The 10,677-nt window shown below is 44.1% G+C and overlaps 7 protein-coding genes across 7 annotated transcripts; 5 read left to right on the top strand and 2 right to left on the bottom strand.

The window, feature by feature from the left end:
• The first annotated feature begins 392 nt into the window (after nucleotides 1-392).
• On the top strand, nucleotides 393-1,333 carry FA14DRAFT_132103 (uncharacterized protein). The gene is made up of 2 exons (XM_025496943.1): nucleotides 393-559; nucleotides 625-1,333. The coding sequence occupies exons 1-2, from the start codon at nucleotides 475-477 to the stop codon at nucleotides 1,170-1,172; spliced, it is 633 nt and encodes a 210-aa protein (XP_025354789.1). The 5' UTR covers nucleotides 393-474; the 3' UTR covers nucleotides 1,173-1,333.
• A 199-nt stretch (nucleotides 1,334-1,532) lies between these two features.
• On the top strand, nucleotides 1,533-2,108 carry FA14DRAFT_171267 (uncharacterized protein; the record flags this gene model as incomplete). The annotated part of the gene is made up of 2 exons (XM_025500322.1): nucleotides 1,533-1,655; nucleotides 1,731-2,108. The coding sequence occupies 2 exons, from the start codon at nucleotides 1,533-1,535 to the stop codon at nucleotides 2,106-2,108; spliced, it is 501 nt and encodes a 166-aa protein (XP_025354788.1).
• A 50-nt stretch (nucleotides 2,109-2,158) lies between these two features.
• FA14DRAFT_132099 (Lem3/Cdc50) lies at nucleotides 2,159-3,799 on the bottom strand. The gene has a single exon (XM_025496942.1). The coding sequence runs from the start codon at nucleotides 3,519-3,521 to the stop codon at nucleotides 2,301-2,303; it is 1,221 nt and encodes a 406-aa protein (XP_025354787.1). The 5' UTR covers nucleotides 3,522-3,799; the 3' UTR covers nucleotides 2,159-2,300.
• A 368-nt stretch (nucleotides 3,800-4,167) lies between these two features.
• Nucleotides 4,168-6,438, top strand: FA14DRAFT_143750 (FMN-linked oxidoreductase; the record flags this gene model as incomplete). The annotated part of the gene is made up of 2 exons (XM_025497222.1): nucleotides 4,168-5,040; nucleotides 5,128-6,438. The coding sequence occupies 2 exons, from the start codon at nucleotides 4,168-4,170 to the stop codon at nucleotides 6,436-6,438; spliced, it is 2,184 nt and encodes a 727-aa protein (XP_025354786.1).
• FA14DRAFT_160075 (vitamin B6 biosynthesis protein) lies at nucleotides 6,421-8,010 on the bottom strand. The gene has a single exon (XM_025498517.1). It carries the CDS (start codon nucleotides 7,642-7,644, stop codon nucleotides 6,631-6,633), a length of 1,014 nt encoding a protein of 337 aa, XP_025354785.1. The 5' UTR covers nucleotides 7,645-8,010; the 3' UTR covers nucleotides 6,421-6,630.
• Nucleotides 8,011-8,431: 421 nt separating this feature from the next.
• Nucleotides 8,432-9,611, top strand: FA14DRAFT_177889 (uncharacterized protein; the record flags this gene model as incomplete). The annotated part of the gene is made up of 4 exons (XM_025500791.1): nucleotides 8,432-8,814; nucleotides 8,885-9,111; nucleotides 9,179-9,381; nucleotides 9,450-9,611. The coding sequence occupies 4 exons, from the start codon at nucleotides 8,432-8,434 to the stop codon at nucleotides 9,609-9,611; spliced, it is 975 nt and encodes a 324-aa protein (XP_025354784.1).
• A 258-nt stretch (nucleotides 9,612-9,869) lies between these two features.
• Nucleotides 9,870-10,391, top strand: FA14DRAFT_177888 (uncharacterized protein; the record flags this gene model as incomplete). Its single annotated transcript, XM_025500790.1, has 1 exon — nucleotides 9,870-10,391. One exon carries the CDS (start codon nucleotides 9,870-9,872, stop codon nucleotides 10,389-10,391), a length of 522 nt encoding a protein of 173 aa, XP_025354783.1.
• Nucleotides 10,392-10,677: the final 286 nt, after the last annotated feature.

Genomic DNA, 10,677 nt, shown 5'->3' with positions numbered 1-10,677 from the left:
GCATGAGAATTGACATCCCCGCAGATAGTACTTTTATTTCTGTTGGAAGAAACAATACCGTAGGTGCAGCATATACATAGTTATTTGTTGATTTAGCGTAGATTTGAGATAGCAAGCACGTTCACTTATCTTTTTTGATACCCTCAATCACTGTGAAGTTCGATCAGGTTTATCCTAATTACATCTTTTAGCTTCGGATAGGATTCCGTGAAGGAAGTTATAATGATTAAATTCTTAGTCTAATACCTGATCAAAGGAGAGAAGGTTTCATTTTAATAAACTCACTTTTTATAATATGTGCTCTACTCATAGCGCGCTATAGAATGCTGTGCTACAGGATATATAAAGAGCTTCTTACTCTTCTTATTATCTTTCTATTGTATAGCCCTATCCCTAGAATAAAATATCTCCTACTCCTTAATTTCACTCGTCTCCTTTCCCTTATATCCTCCTATCTTTTTAATAGTCCTAATAATGGTTACTATTCGTTCTTTCACCCTTTTAGCATTAGCATTCGCTTCTTCTTCTTTAGCTGCTACTGTCACTTTCGACTGCACCAGTGAGTATACAATAAAACCACTGATCATCTCTATATCTTGATTAACCATCTTATCTAAAATACAGAGGTGCCAAATATCTGCGCAAATGATTTCTACGCAATCAACTGTGTCGGTAAACCCACACAATTAAATCGGGACAGTGATGATGCCACGGCTCATCGTGCTGCAAATGCATGTCGTTCTCCAAATAGATGTTCTGGAAACGATGACAGTTCTAACAGTTGCGACGAATATCCTTATGCTTCTTCCCAACAAGGAGGTAAAGGAGCAGTAACTCGCTGCGTACCAGCTCATGAAAATAGTGTACAAGGAGGTGTAATTTCTAGTTTTTACTCTCGCAACAGTGTCGAAAATGGTGATGCATACAACGTCGCATTCAGCAACACGAATGGAATCCAATACACGAATTCATGTTCCAACACGGGAAATGAAGTGATCCGACGATCGGGTTCGGCTCCGTTCTATACACCACGTAGATTTATAACAAGTGAAGGACATGAATTGCTCATGTTTGAATCTCGTGAAGAACCTGGATCGCTTGATGGTGTTATTGGACAAGATACTTACCTAGCCCATGAAGATCGTTTCGTCAAAATCGTTCGTGCGCTCTAAATATGACGAGGCTTGACGCTGAATTATAGCAACCATTATAATCCCCAAAAATAATCTTTTCTATCCTCTTATGACTATACCTTGCTTTTCGTAATTCCTGTCTCTGCATGAAATGCTATCTTTTGCAATTCTCTCTGATTGAACAGTAACAGATAGCCGTGATGGCGGTGCTGAAGAGAGGGCTGTGTAACTTTTGATACAACAACAAACACTTTACGCGTAAAGATCGACGTTGTGTTGTTGCATGCATGCAACGCACACACGCACAGCCTACGCGTGTAAACAAACTTTGATTTGTGTTAATCTGTTCAAACTGCTACACCTTCTCATCAACCATGCATTCAGGTTGATGAGCAAAGCATGGCGTCGACATCAAAGGGTAATTCTGCCAATATGGCCGCTTTACAGAGATCTGGCTCAGGATCTGCACCTTCGCCTTTCTTCCTAAAAGAACGTGAACGCTTGATCACAGATATCGCAGATGTGAGTAAACGTTCCGATAGTGCATTCAAAGACCGATTCACTGACTCATACACCACCTCTTCTAACACTCATTAGGGAATGGAACAGCTGCTAGGCAATGTGAACACACTAAACAGAAAGCTAGAAGAATCAGTTGTTGTAGGTCAAGAATTCGAACCAATCTCAAATCTATGGGGTCCATTCGTAGATATGCTAACGGATCATGGCATCAAACCTACCAAGCCAAGTGGCACAAACGAAGCAGGACTCAAATCCTCACAAACAGATGACAATCCCAATGCAGAGGGTCAACAAAGACTTGCAGGATCGCTATCGGCAAAAGAATTGGCAGAATCTACTGCCGCTTTGTCGGCTTCGTTGGATGGACCAAACGGCAATCGATTACCGCCTGGCGTTGCACCAGGAGGAGGGACAGTGTATGGAATGCCGTCATCATCAGCATCTGCCGATTGAGGATATCTACTCTACCCTTTGGTTGTACTTATAGATTGTTGTATTATCACCCAAGCCATACATACCAGCAGTGCAGAATTGATTAAAAGTCATGAGAGAGAGAAAATAAAGTTGTGTACATACAAAAGATGGGAAGGGATATGATGCGGGGTCTGGAATGAGAGTGTGCTTTGGGAAACTTTGTCATCATTATTATTCATTCCAACTTAGCATACTCAAATCTCCCAATTTGCGTGGTCGGATCAAATGTCTTGCGGTAAAGATGAGACCCAAAAGGACGCACAAAGCTGCAGTAGCAATGAAAGCGGCACCTAAAAAGACTGATCTACCTCCAACCCAAGTAACCGTTGAAATCACAATCGATTTCGTTCCATGGAACATATCGACCGGATAATTATCAAAGATCATAATCGAATAACGTCCTGATTGTAACGCATCATTATCGTTTCTCTTGTATAGCTTTCTGAACGTTGGCAATCCAGCAACGCTCATCCAAACCATAAAGTGCTCATCGTCAGAAGGATCGTAAATTTGATTTGTACTGTATCCGTTAGGATAAGAATAAGGTGCAATAACGCCGGTCGGGAAACTTCCTCTCCAATATGGCGGCGGTGCAAGTTCGTTTGGATCTTGACTTGTTTTGAGGTATTTCTTCTTTTCGCCTGGCCAAATAATGTTCTTTTCCGACATGACGTATTGTTTTGTTGCTCCGGATTCTTGACGTTTGGTTGTGGTGGGCGCATTGAGAAGAACTGGGTCAAAGATTGTATCATTGAACATACTGTTGGCGATCAATCCACATGGGTAGATACCCTTTCCGTCAATTTCACCGAGAGGTTTGCAGTTCCCGCCCTGTAGAGAGCTTGCAGATACATTCTTACCGATCAATTGGTTCATATCGATACTCTTGACGTATCTTCTGTGGTTTTGGTAGTAATTTGTTAATTTGTAATAGAGTAGCACTGTTGGCTGCAGAGTGTTTGTGAGTGTGAAAAAGATTTCGCATGCTTTGCCAGTTGGTGCCGATGTGTTTGCGACGGTATGCCAAGCTGGTGCTGAGAATGGGAATGGATCTGCATTTCCGACGATGTTGAAATTGTACTTGTCTGAAGGCATTTCTGTGATCGAGTCGGATTGTTTGTAGCAGTCTGTGTAGTCCAGAGTGAATTCGGATACCTGTGATGCATAATAGTATAGTACCGCTCCGATAGGTGCAAAGATCAATCCGATCAAAAAGAACGTTGGCAAAACAGTCTTTGGCGTTAGAATTGGTTGCCAGGCTTTAAGACGTTGTTGTTTGAAAGCTGTATTTGCCGGCTTTCTTTGAGTGAATGCCTTCTTTTCTGCTCCTCCACTGCTTCCACCATCATCACTTCTGTTGGCATTCTTTCCTTTTCTGTTAAAGATTGCCATCGTGATTATATTCTGGGTTGGTCGATAATCTCGAGGTGAGATTGTTAAATTGAAAAGTGCTGTTATCTGCTGGAATGAGATAGAGGTCTTTCCAGAGACCCGTTTTCGATGCCTTGATACCCTTGAATTGATGAAAGGTATCTGATGCGAACTGTTTAAGTGGCTGACGGGTATGTGATGCTATGGTGATCGGATTCAAGATGTTCATCATTTCTGGATTTCACACTTTAACGCGCGAGTATAATTGTTTCTACAGTAGAACGCCAAGGGGTGAATAGTATGTGCGTGTGCAGTGCGTGCCGCTATTGCACTTTACCAGCCAGGAACTTTTGGCCCGCATTATTATTTAAACTGTCAGATAGGCTTATTATACCAAAAAATATGAAGGGGCCAGAGAAGGGAAAAGCGCGTCTCCTCTCTGTGCGCCCGCGGAGTGAAATGGCCGATACAATATACATTGAATGAATGAACAGTCTAAAAATAATAAATGCTGAATATGACTGCCTGTAAGCCTCTGTACATAAGATTAACAACACACACACACACGTGAAGCAACATTTTTTGAGAAGGTTTGGCAACTTGCATTACGAACAATGGCTCGTACGACAACCTTGTCCTCTTCCCACTTATCTCAATGACGGCAGAGATGACAACGAATAGCAATGGTGGAGGGTCTATTGCGCCTATCAAGCCCCAGTACATAATCGAAAGGGATTTCAGGGCATACAGACAAGTCGACGACGATGCAGCAGAACAAAAGACCAATCCAGCGTCAGAAAGCAATGGGCATTCCACTGAAACCAAACATGACGAGAATGGTGAACCTATTGCAAAAGCACCAAAATTGAGTGGTTCACAGAGAAAGAAACTTAAAAAGCAACAAGCAACAGAAGAGAGAAAACGTACTCGAGGAATGAACACAAGTAGAAAATTCGAAGTGATCAGAGATACGAATGAAGTTTGTCATCCGATCGCAAGAGGACAGGTTTGCGATCGTGGAGATTTGTGTAAATATTCACATTCGATCAAAGATTACCTCTCTACCAAACCAAAGGATCTGCCATTTCCCTTTCCACCCTCCACTTCAAAGCAAGGAGCTTTGAGGGAGCTTGACGAACAAGCAAGACAGGCATATCTAGACAAGCACTACAGCGAACAAGAGCCATTTGCTCTATTCAGCCAAGTACCACACACCACATTTGGATGCCTTGATACAAGCACTTGCTGCCCTGTCTATCTGTCAGAGAAGCAGGCAGCCACCTCCGAACAAGAAGCTTTCTGTAATGCAGGTTGGGGTTGCCGCTTCTTGGGTGCTCACGTTCTCAAAGCGGAAGAAGGAAAAGGAACAGATGGAACAGAATGGATCTTGTCCGGAAAAACACCTTCTGGAGGGAGCACAAACAAACGCAACGCACCTGATGAGGTCAACTGGATGGATCCATCTCTACCACGTACGCTCAGATCAAAGCAATATCCAATCTACTTAGCCAAAGCTGCTCTTGAACAGCTTTCGCAGGAAGTGGGTCCTGATGGCCAAGGCAGCGTGAGTCGAGGTGCGATTATGATTGATGCAGAAGGAGCAAAGGCAAAATATCAAGATCAAAAGGCAAACGGTCACAAGAAACCTGAGTCAAAGCGGGAACACGATGAAACGGATGACCTTGATGCTCTTATGAACGAAGCACAATCGAAAGAAGCACGTTTGTCGGAAGCAGAGCATTCAGTCAGCTTGAATGATAATGCACGTATCAGACCAAGCGAGAAACGAAGATTGGATTGGTTCCACGATGAGCTTTATTTGGCACCTTTGACGACAACGGGAAATTTGCCATTCCGTCGACTATGCGTTTCATTTGGAGCAGATATCACTTGCGGAGAGATGGGATTAGCGGATAGCTACTTGCAAGGCAGCAAGAGCGAATGGAGCTTGGTAAGACGTTGGGAAGGTGAAAAGTGTTTTGGAACACAATTGTGTGGCAGTAAGCCAGATTTGCTCGTTCCGGCAGCAGAAGTGTTGGCAAAAGAATTTCCGACCGGATTGGACTTTATTGATATCAATTGTGGATGTCCGATCGATTTGGTGTACAACAAAGGTGCTGGTTCAGCTTTATTGGATCATCCCGGTAGACTTGGACGAATTGTGCGCGGTATGAATGCTGTGACGGGAGATATTCCGATCACTGTCAAACTTCGTACAGGTACGACAAGCACACCGACCACACATAAGATGTTCCCAAGACTGAAAGTCGATTGGGATGTTGCAGCAGCAACATTGCACGGCCGATCTCGTCAACAGCGCTACAAGAATACGGCAGATTGGACATACATCAAACAATGCACAGAAGCATTACGGGAAAGCATCAGACATCATAACGAAGAACGACCGGATGAAGAGTTGGTGCACCCAATCCCAATTTACGGGAATGGAGACGTATATTGCTGGCAAGATTACGAAGAAAACAAGGCACTTACTGGTGTCGACGGACAAATGTTAGCTCGAGGTGCGTTGGTAAAGCCGTGGGTATTCACAGAGATCAAAGAGAAACGTGATTGGGATATCAGCAGTAGAGAGCGGTTGGACATCATTCGTCAATTGTGCTCTTACGGTGTAACGCATTGGGGTAGTGATTCGATGGGCGTAAATCAAACGAGAAGGTTCGTATGTGAGGCATTGAGCTTCATGTACAGATATATTCCCATTGGACTTTTGGAGCATCTACCTGTTCATATGCACGATCGTCCTCCGCCTTTTGTTGGAAGAAATGATTTGGAGACTTTATTAGCATCCAATAATGCAAACGATTGGGTACGCATTACAGAATTATTCTTGGGCAAAGCACCAGACAATTGGAGTTTCACTCCTAAGCACAAGTCCAATGCCTATGATGCTGGCAATGGCGGAGAAGATCAAGGTTGAAATCCATATGTACTTTACTGTACAATAATTCACTTAAGTGTCGTCTGTCATTTGTATTGGACAATTTTTATTTTTCAATGAATTAAATACAAAATATGGTGCATGATCGATTAATGATAATCATATGAGAAGCCTGTTGAGAGGGCATCGAAGTGGAGAGAAGAAGTCTATCTGTGTACATGGCAAAAATGATTACCAACCACGACCTGCCAAACGACCACCTTTCATGTCATCAGTGATTGTCAAACCGACCATTGCTTCACCCAAACCAGAAGAAATTTCTGCCAATTTTTCAGCATCATCATAATGGGCAACAGCTTGAACGATTGCTTTTGCACGTTCGGCTTGATTTGCACCTTTGAAAATACCACTTCCAACGAAAACACCATCTGATCCCAATTGCATCATCAATGCGGCATCAGCAGGAGTGGCCACACCACCTGCGGCAAAGTTTACGACTGGCAAACGTTTAAGACGAGCGGCTTCTTTGAGAAGATGGAATGGCGCTTGAATTTCTTTTGCGTATGCATATAATTCTTCATCTGACATGCTTGCTGCACGTTTGATTTCCGCTTGAACGGTTCTTTGATGATGAACTGCTTCGACCACGTTACCCGTTCCTGCTTCTCCCTTTGTACGGATCATTGCTGCTCCCTCAGAAATACGACGTAATGCTTCACCCAAGTTACGGCAACCGCAAACGAATGGAACTTTGAAGTTGTGCTTGTTGATGTGATGGTAATCGTCTGCAGGTGTCAAAACTTCACTTTCATCGATGTAATCAACGTTCAAAGCTTGTAAGATTTGAGCTTCAACAAAGTGACCGATACGGCATTTAGCCATAACAGGAATTGAGACAGCATCGATAATACCACGAATCATTTCTGGATCACTCATTCGTGCAACACCACCTTGAACACGAATATCAGCAGGAACACGTTCTAGGGCCATAACAGCACATGCACCTGCCTCTTCTGCGATTCTTGCTTGTTCTGCGTTAACGACGTCCATAATCACACCACCCTTGAGCATTTGTGCTAATCCACTCTTGACACCAAAAGTTCCTAAATTGGATGGTTCACCTTTGATTGTTGGATTCGAAGAGGGAATATGACGAACGGGCTTATCGGTTGCAATGCCGTTGGTGTGTGGAGCAGTTGCCACACCACCGTTTGTGCCAATGATTGTTGGGTTTTCAGAAGACATGTTGCGAGATAGGTTGCAATGGTAGTGATGGTGGTTATGAGAAAGGCTTCGGTGTGTTTATGATTGACTCGAATCGGGAATCCAGCTCAGATTTCAATGTTTCTTCTTATTCTTCCTCAATGCATCTGCATAAGCTTGCATATGCGTATTGCTCTGTATTAATGGGTTATCGAATGAAAAAGAACGTAAGTGTGTCATACATGCGATGCATCTTTACTCTAATCCTTCCGTTCAATGAATTAAATAATGACTATGTCGCCCTCCAACGTCGAACGCCGTATCACCGGAAGTAGTACGCCTTTGTATGCCTCAAAAAAGAACGGAAGCTTTTAATGCGTGCCTACACAAAAGATGAATCATATTTGACAATTTGTTTTTTTTTTTCTTCCTTCTATGCTAAATGCCGCCTCAAAAACGCCACTCACCTCTCGATCTCTTGATCTTTTCTTTTTTTCGGGCTTCGGAGAAGAGGGCAAGTTTTTGTTCGGGCTGCAGTTGCTGGTGAGAATGCCGGCTTATGTCAGATTGCACGATTGGGCTGCTTTAATTAAAATACGCGGCAACCGCGGGCAAGAAGGAGCCTTGAGGTTTGATTCACCTTCCCACGTGCAGCTCTACTTTGCCTTCAGACGCGCCCTGGATGCATTTGAAAGGGAAAGCGTACAAATTGAACGCGTTTGATTGATGCATCAAAGCAAGAACAAGACATTTCTAGTATTGACTTTTGAAGGTTGATTGTCAACCAAAGGATGATGTCGAACTTGTAGTCATACATGGATGAAAAAACATGGAAAACCTTTCGATAGGCGAATCATCAAGGTCAACAGTCTCGCTTGTTAGAGATATCGAAGATGATGATGTGGCTTCAGGTCAAACAGACAATTCAAGTACACTAAACACATCCTACCTAACACCTTTACAACAAAGTTTAGTGTTTGAACTGACAACAAGACGAAAACGCATAGCAAAGGCGCAAAGGAGAATAGAGTTCTGGGAAAGATACGAGGAGAAGCAAGCGAAGGAAAAGCAAGCGGGAAAGCGTACTGCTACGGATCAATTTGAGAGGGATGTGGTAGATGAAGAATACTTGGACGATTTGATCAAACAACGAAAAGATCGTTTGGCTGAATTGCAACAATCACAAACACTCAAAGAATCTATAATGGAATCGTGGGTACAGACTTACAAAGAAGGTTGCTGAACAATGTTGCTGACATCCCCTCTCTTCCCGCAATTTTAGCGCCGACGCTGCCCATTCTATCAATGCTTCCATGGCAGCAGTTCCACCCGGACCTTTTCCTAATTCGCCAGATATCTCTTTGTGTCCTCATGACATAGCGCCAGAAAGGCAACCGATTCGATCACTAGTAGCAAGGAGGGACGAAGCCGCTTTGAAGTTCCTACAGCTTGATGATCAAATCAAAAGAGCACAGAGAGAACGATATAAAATCCTTGGCAATATTCAAGGTGAGCATGGTATGTCACAAAGCACAAGAGCATTTAGACTGAATCATTCTACATACCCACACTTCAGCCGCTCGTGAAACGACAGCAAACCTATACCGAGAAATACACGAATTGAAAGAAGCCCTAGCACGAAAAAAGACGGATGAATTGGATATTTCGAACAGCGTTACGATTGATCGTCAAGAAGATGCTCAAGCTCGAATTGCAGCGTTGCAAAGGGCAATCAATACCGCTCGCGGTAAACGTGAGATGGTCAAAGGTGTTCTGAGGGTAAGTGTTGGGAACTTCCATATAAGTAGAGGATGTGTTGTTGACCTTGAGTGCTACTGGTTTCACAGGGACTTATACTCGAATCAGGACTGGATTGGTCAAAGAACAAAGGTTTGCGAAAATTGGTGTTACAACTGGGCGATGATGAGGTATATTCTTCGGATGAAGATGTTGATCTGTATACGGATGAGGAAGAGACGGAAGAATCATCAGATGAAGGGGAAGACTAGCCATTATGTACTCACAATCAAGCAACTGTATTGGCATTGAAGATTTGGCGGTCGGCGAGCCAAAGCAAGAATGATAAGCACACTTCGGATGAGCTTAGATTTGTTTTGGATGCTGTCAAGGCGTGTGCGCAGGATCGATCGTTGCCACCGTATGTTGATGCGCAGAAAGGTGCAAAAGCGTTGCGGTTGTATGAAGACCCAGACGACTGGGTGTATGAAGAGGGAGAGACCGCAAATGAGGACGCGGAGGGGATCGCGATGGAGCAGCTGAATGCGTTCAAGGATAAGATACAAACATTTTTCGAAGGGGAGGGAGGTGAAGAGTTGTTTGAGGAGGACGAAGAAGAGGAGGAGGAGGACGAAGCGGAAAAGAGAAGGCGGGCGCTGGAAGAGCTGATTCCACCGTTGCCGGAGGGGGAATGGGGTGCGAAAGCTGGAAAGTCAGACAAGCAAAGTGTGGACATGGAAGGGGTGAGCGGGAAGAGTCGATTGAAGGGCTTCACAAGTTATGCGGAGTATGACGGGGTGTGCGATGTGGACGAGGACGAGGAAGATGAGATTTTACGAGCGGGGGACGCGGAGGAGGATCGGATGAGGCGTGCGCGGGCGTTAGGGATTGAGAGGGAATATGAAGAGGAGGAGAGGAGGTTTAGGATGGCCGTTGAGGATGGCGACGTGGGGGAGGAGTGGGGGGACGGGGAGGACGAAGAGGAATTTGCGATTGGGGAGAAAGAAGTGGTTGAGTTTATGGAATTCGCAAGGGCGGCGATGAGGATGTGAGATGAGGGGAAAAGGAAGCAAGGGAATGAAAGTTCAGATTTGCAGGTGTGAACCACATGTAAAATGTGAATTAACGCGTTTTAACATGTTAATTAACGTGAATTAACGTTAATTCAGGTAGGGGTTAGGGTTAGGGTTAGGGGTTAGGGTTAGGGTTAGGGTTGGGTTAGGGTTAGGGTTAGGTAGGGGTTAGGGGTTAGGGTTAGGGTTAGGGTTAGGGTTAGGGTTAGGGTTAGGGTTAGGGTTAGGGTTAGGGTTAGGGTTAGGGTTAGGGTTAGGGTTAGGG

The sequence above is a fragment of the Meira miltonrushii genome, assembly GCF_003144205.1.
Source record: "Meira miltonrushii strain MCA 3882 unplaced genomic scaffold FA14scaffold_2, whole genome shotgun sequence".
Lineage (NCBI taxonomy): Eukaryota > Fungi > Basidiomycota > Exobasidiomycetes > Exobasidiales > Brachybasidiaceae > Meira > Meira miltonrushii.
This window is presented reverse-complemented; position numbering and strand designations above follow the sequence as displayed.

Coding starts and splice junctions, on each gene's coding strand:
- FA14DRAFT_160075 (XM_025498517.1), bottom strand. CDS start 7,644: ATGTCTTCTGAAAACCCAACAATCATTGGCACAAACGGTGGTGTGGCA.
- FA14DRAFT_132103 (XM_025496943.1), top strand. CDS start 475: ATGGTTACTATTCGTTCTTTCACCCTTTTAGCATTAGCATTCGCTTCT. Junction 560..624: donor TGTCACTTTCGACTGCACCA/GTGAGTATACAA, acceptor TCTAAAATACAG/AGGTGCCAAATATCTGCGCA.
- FA14DRAFT_132099 (XM_025496942.1), bottom strand. CDS start 3,521: ATGGCAATCTTTAACAGAAAAGGAAAGAATGCCAACAGAAGTGATGAT.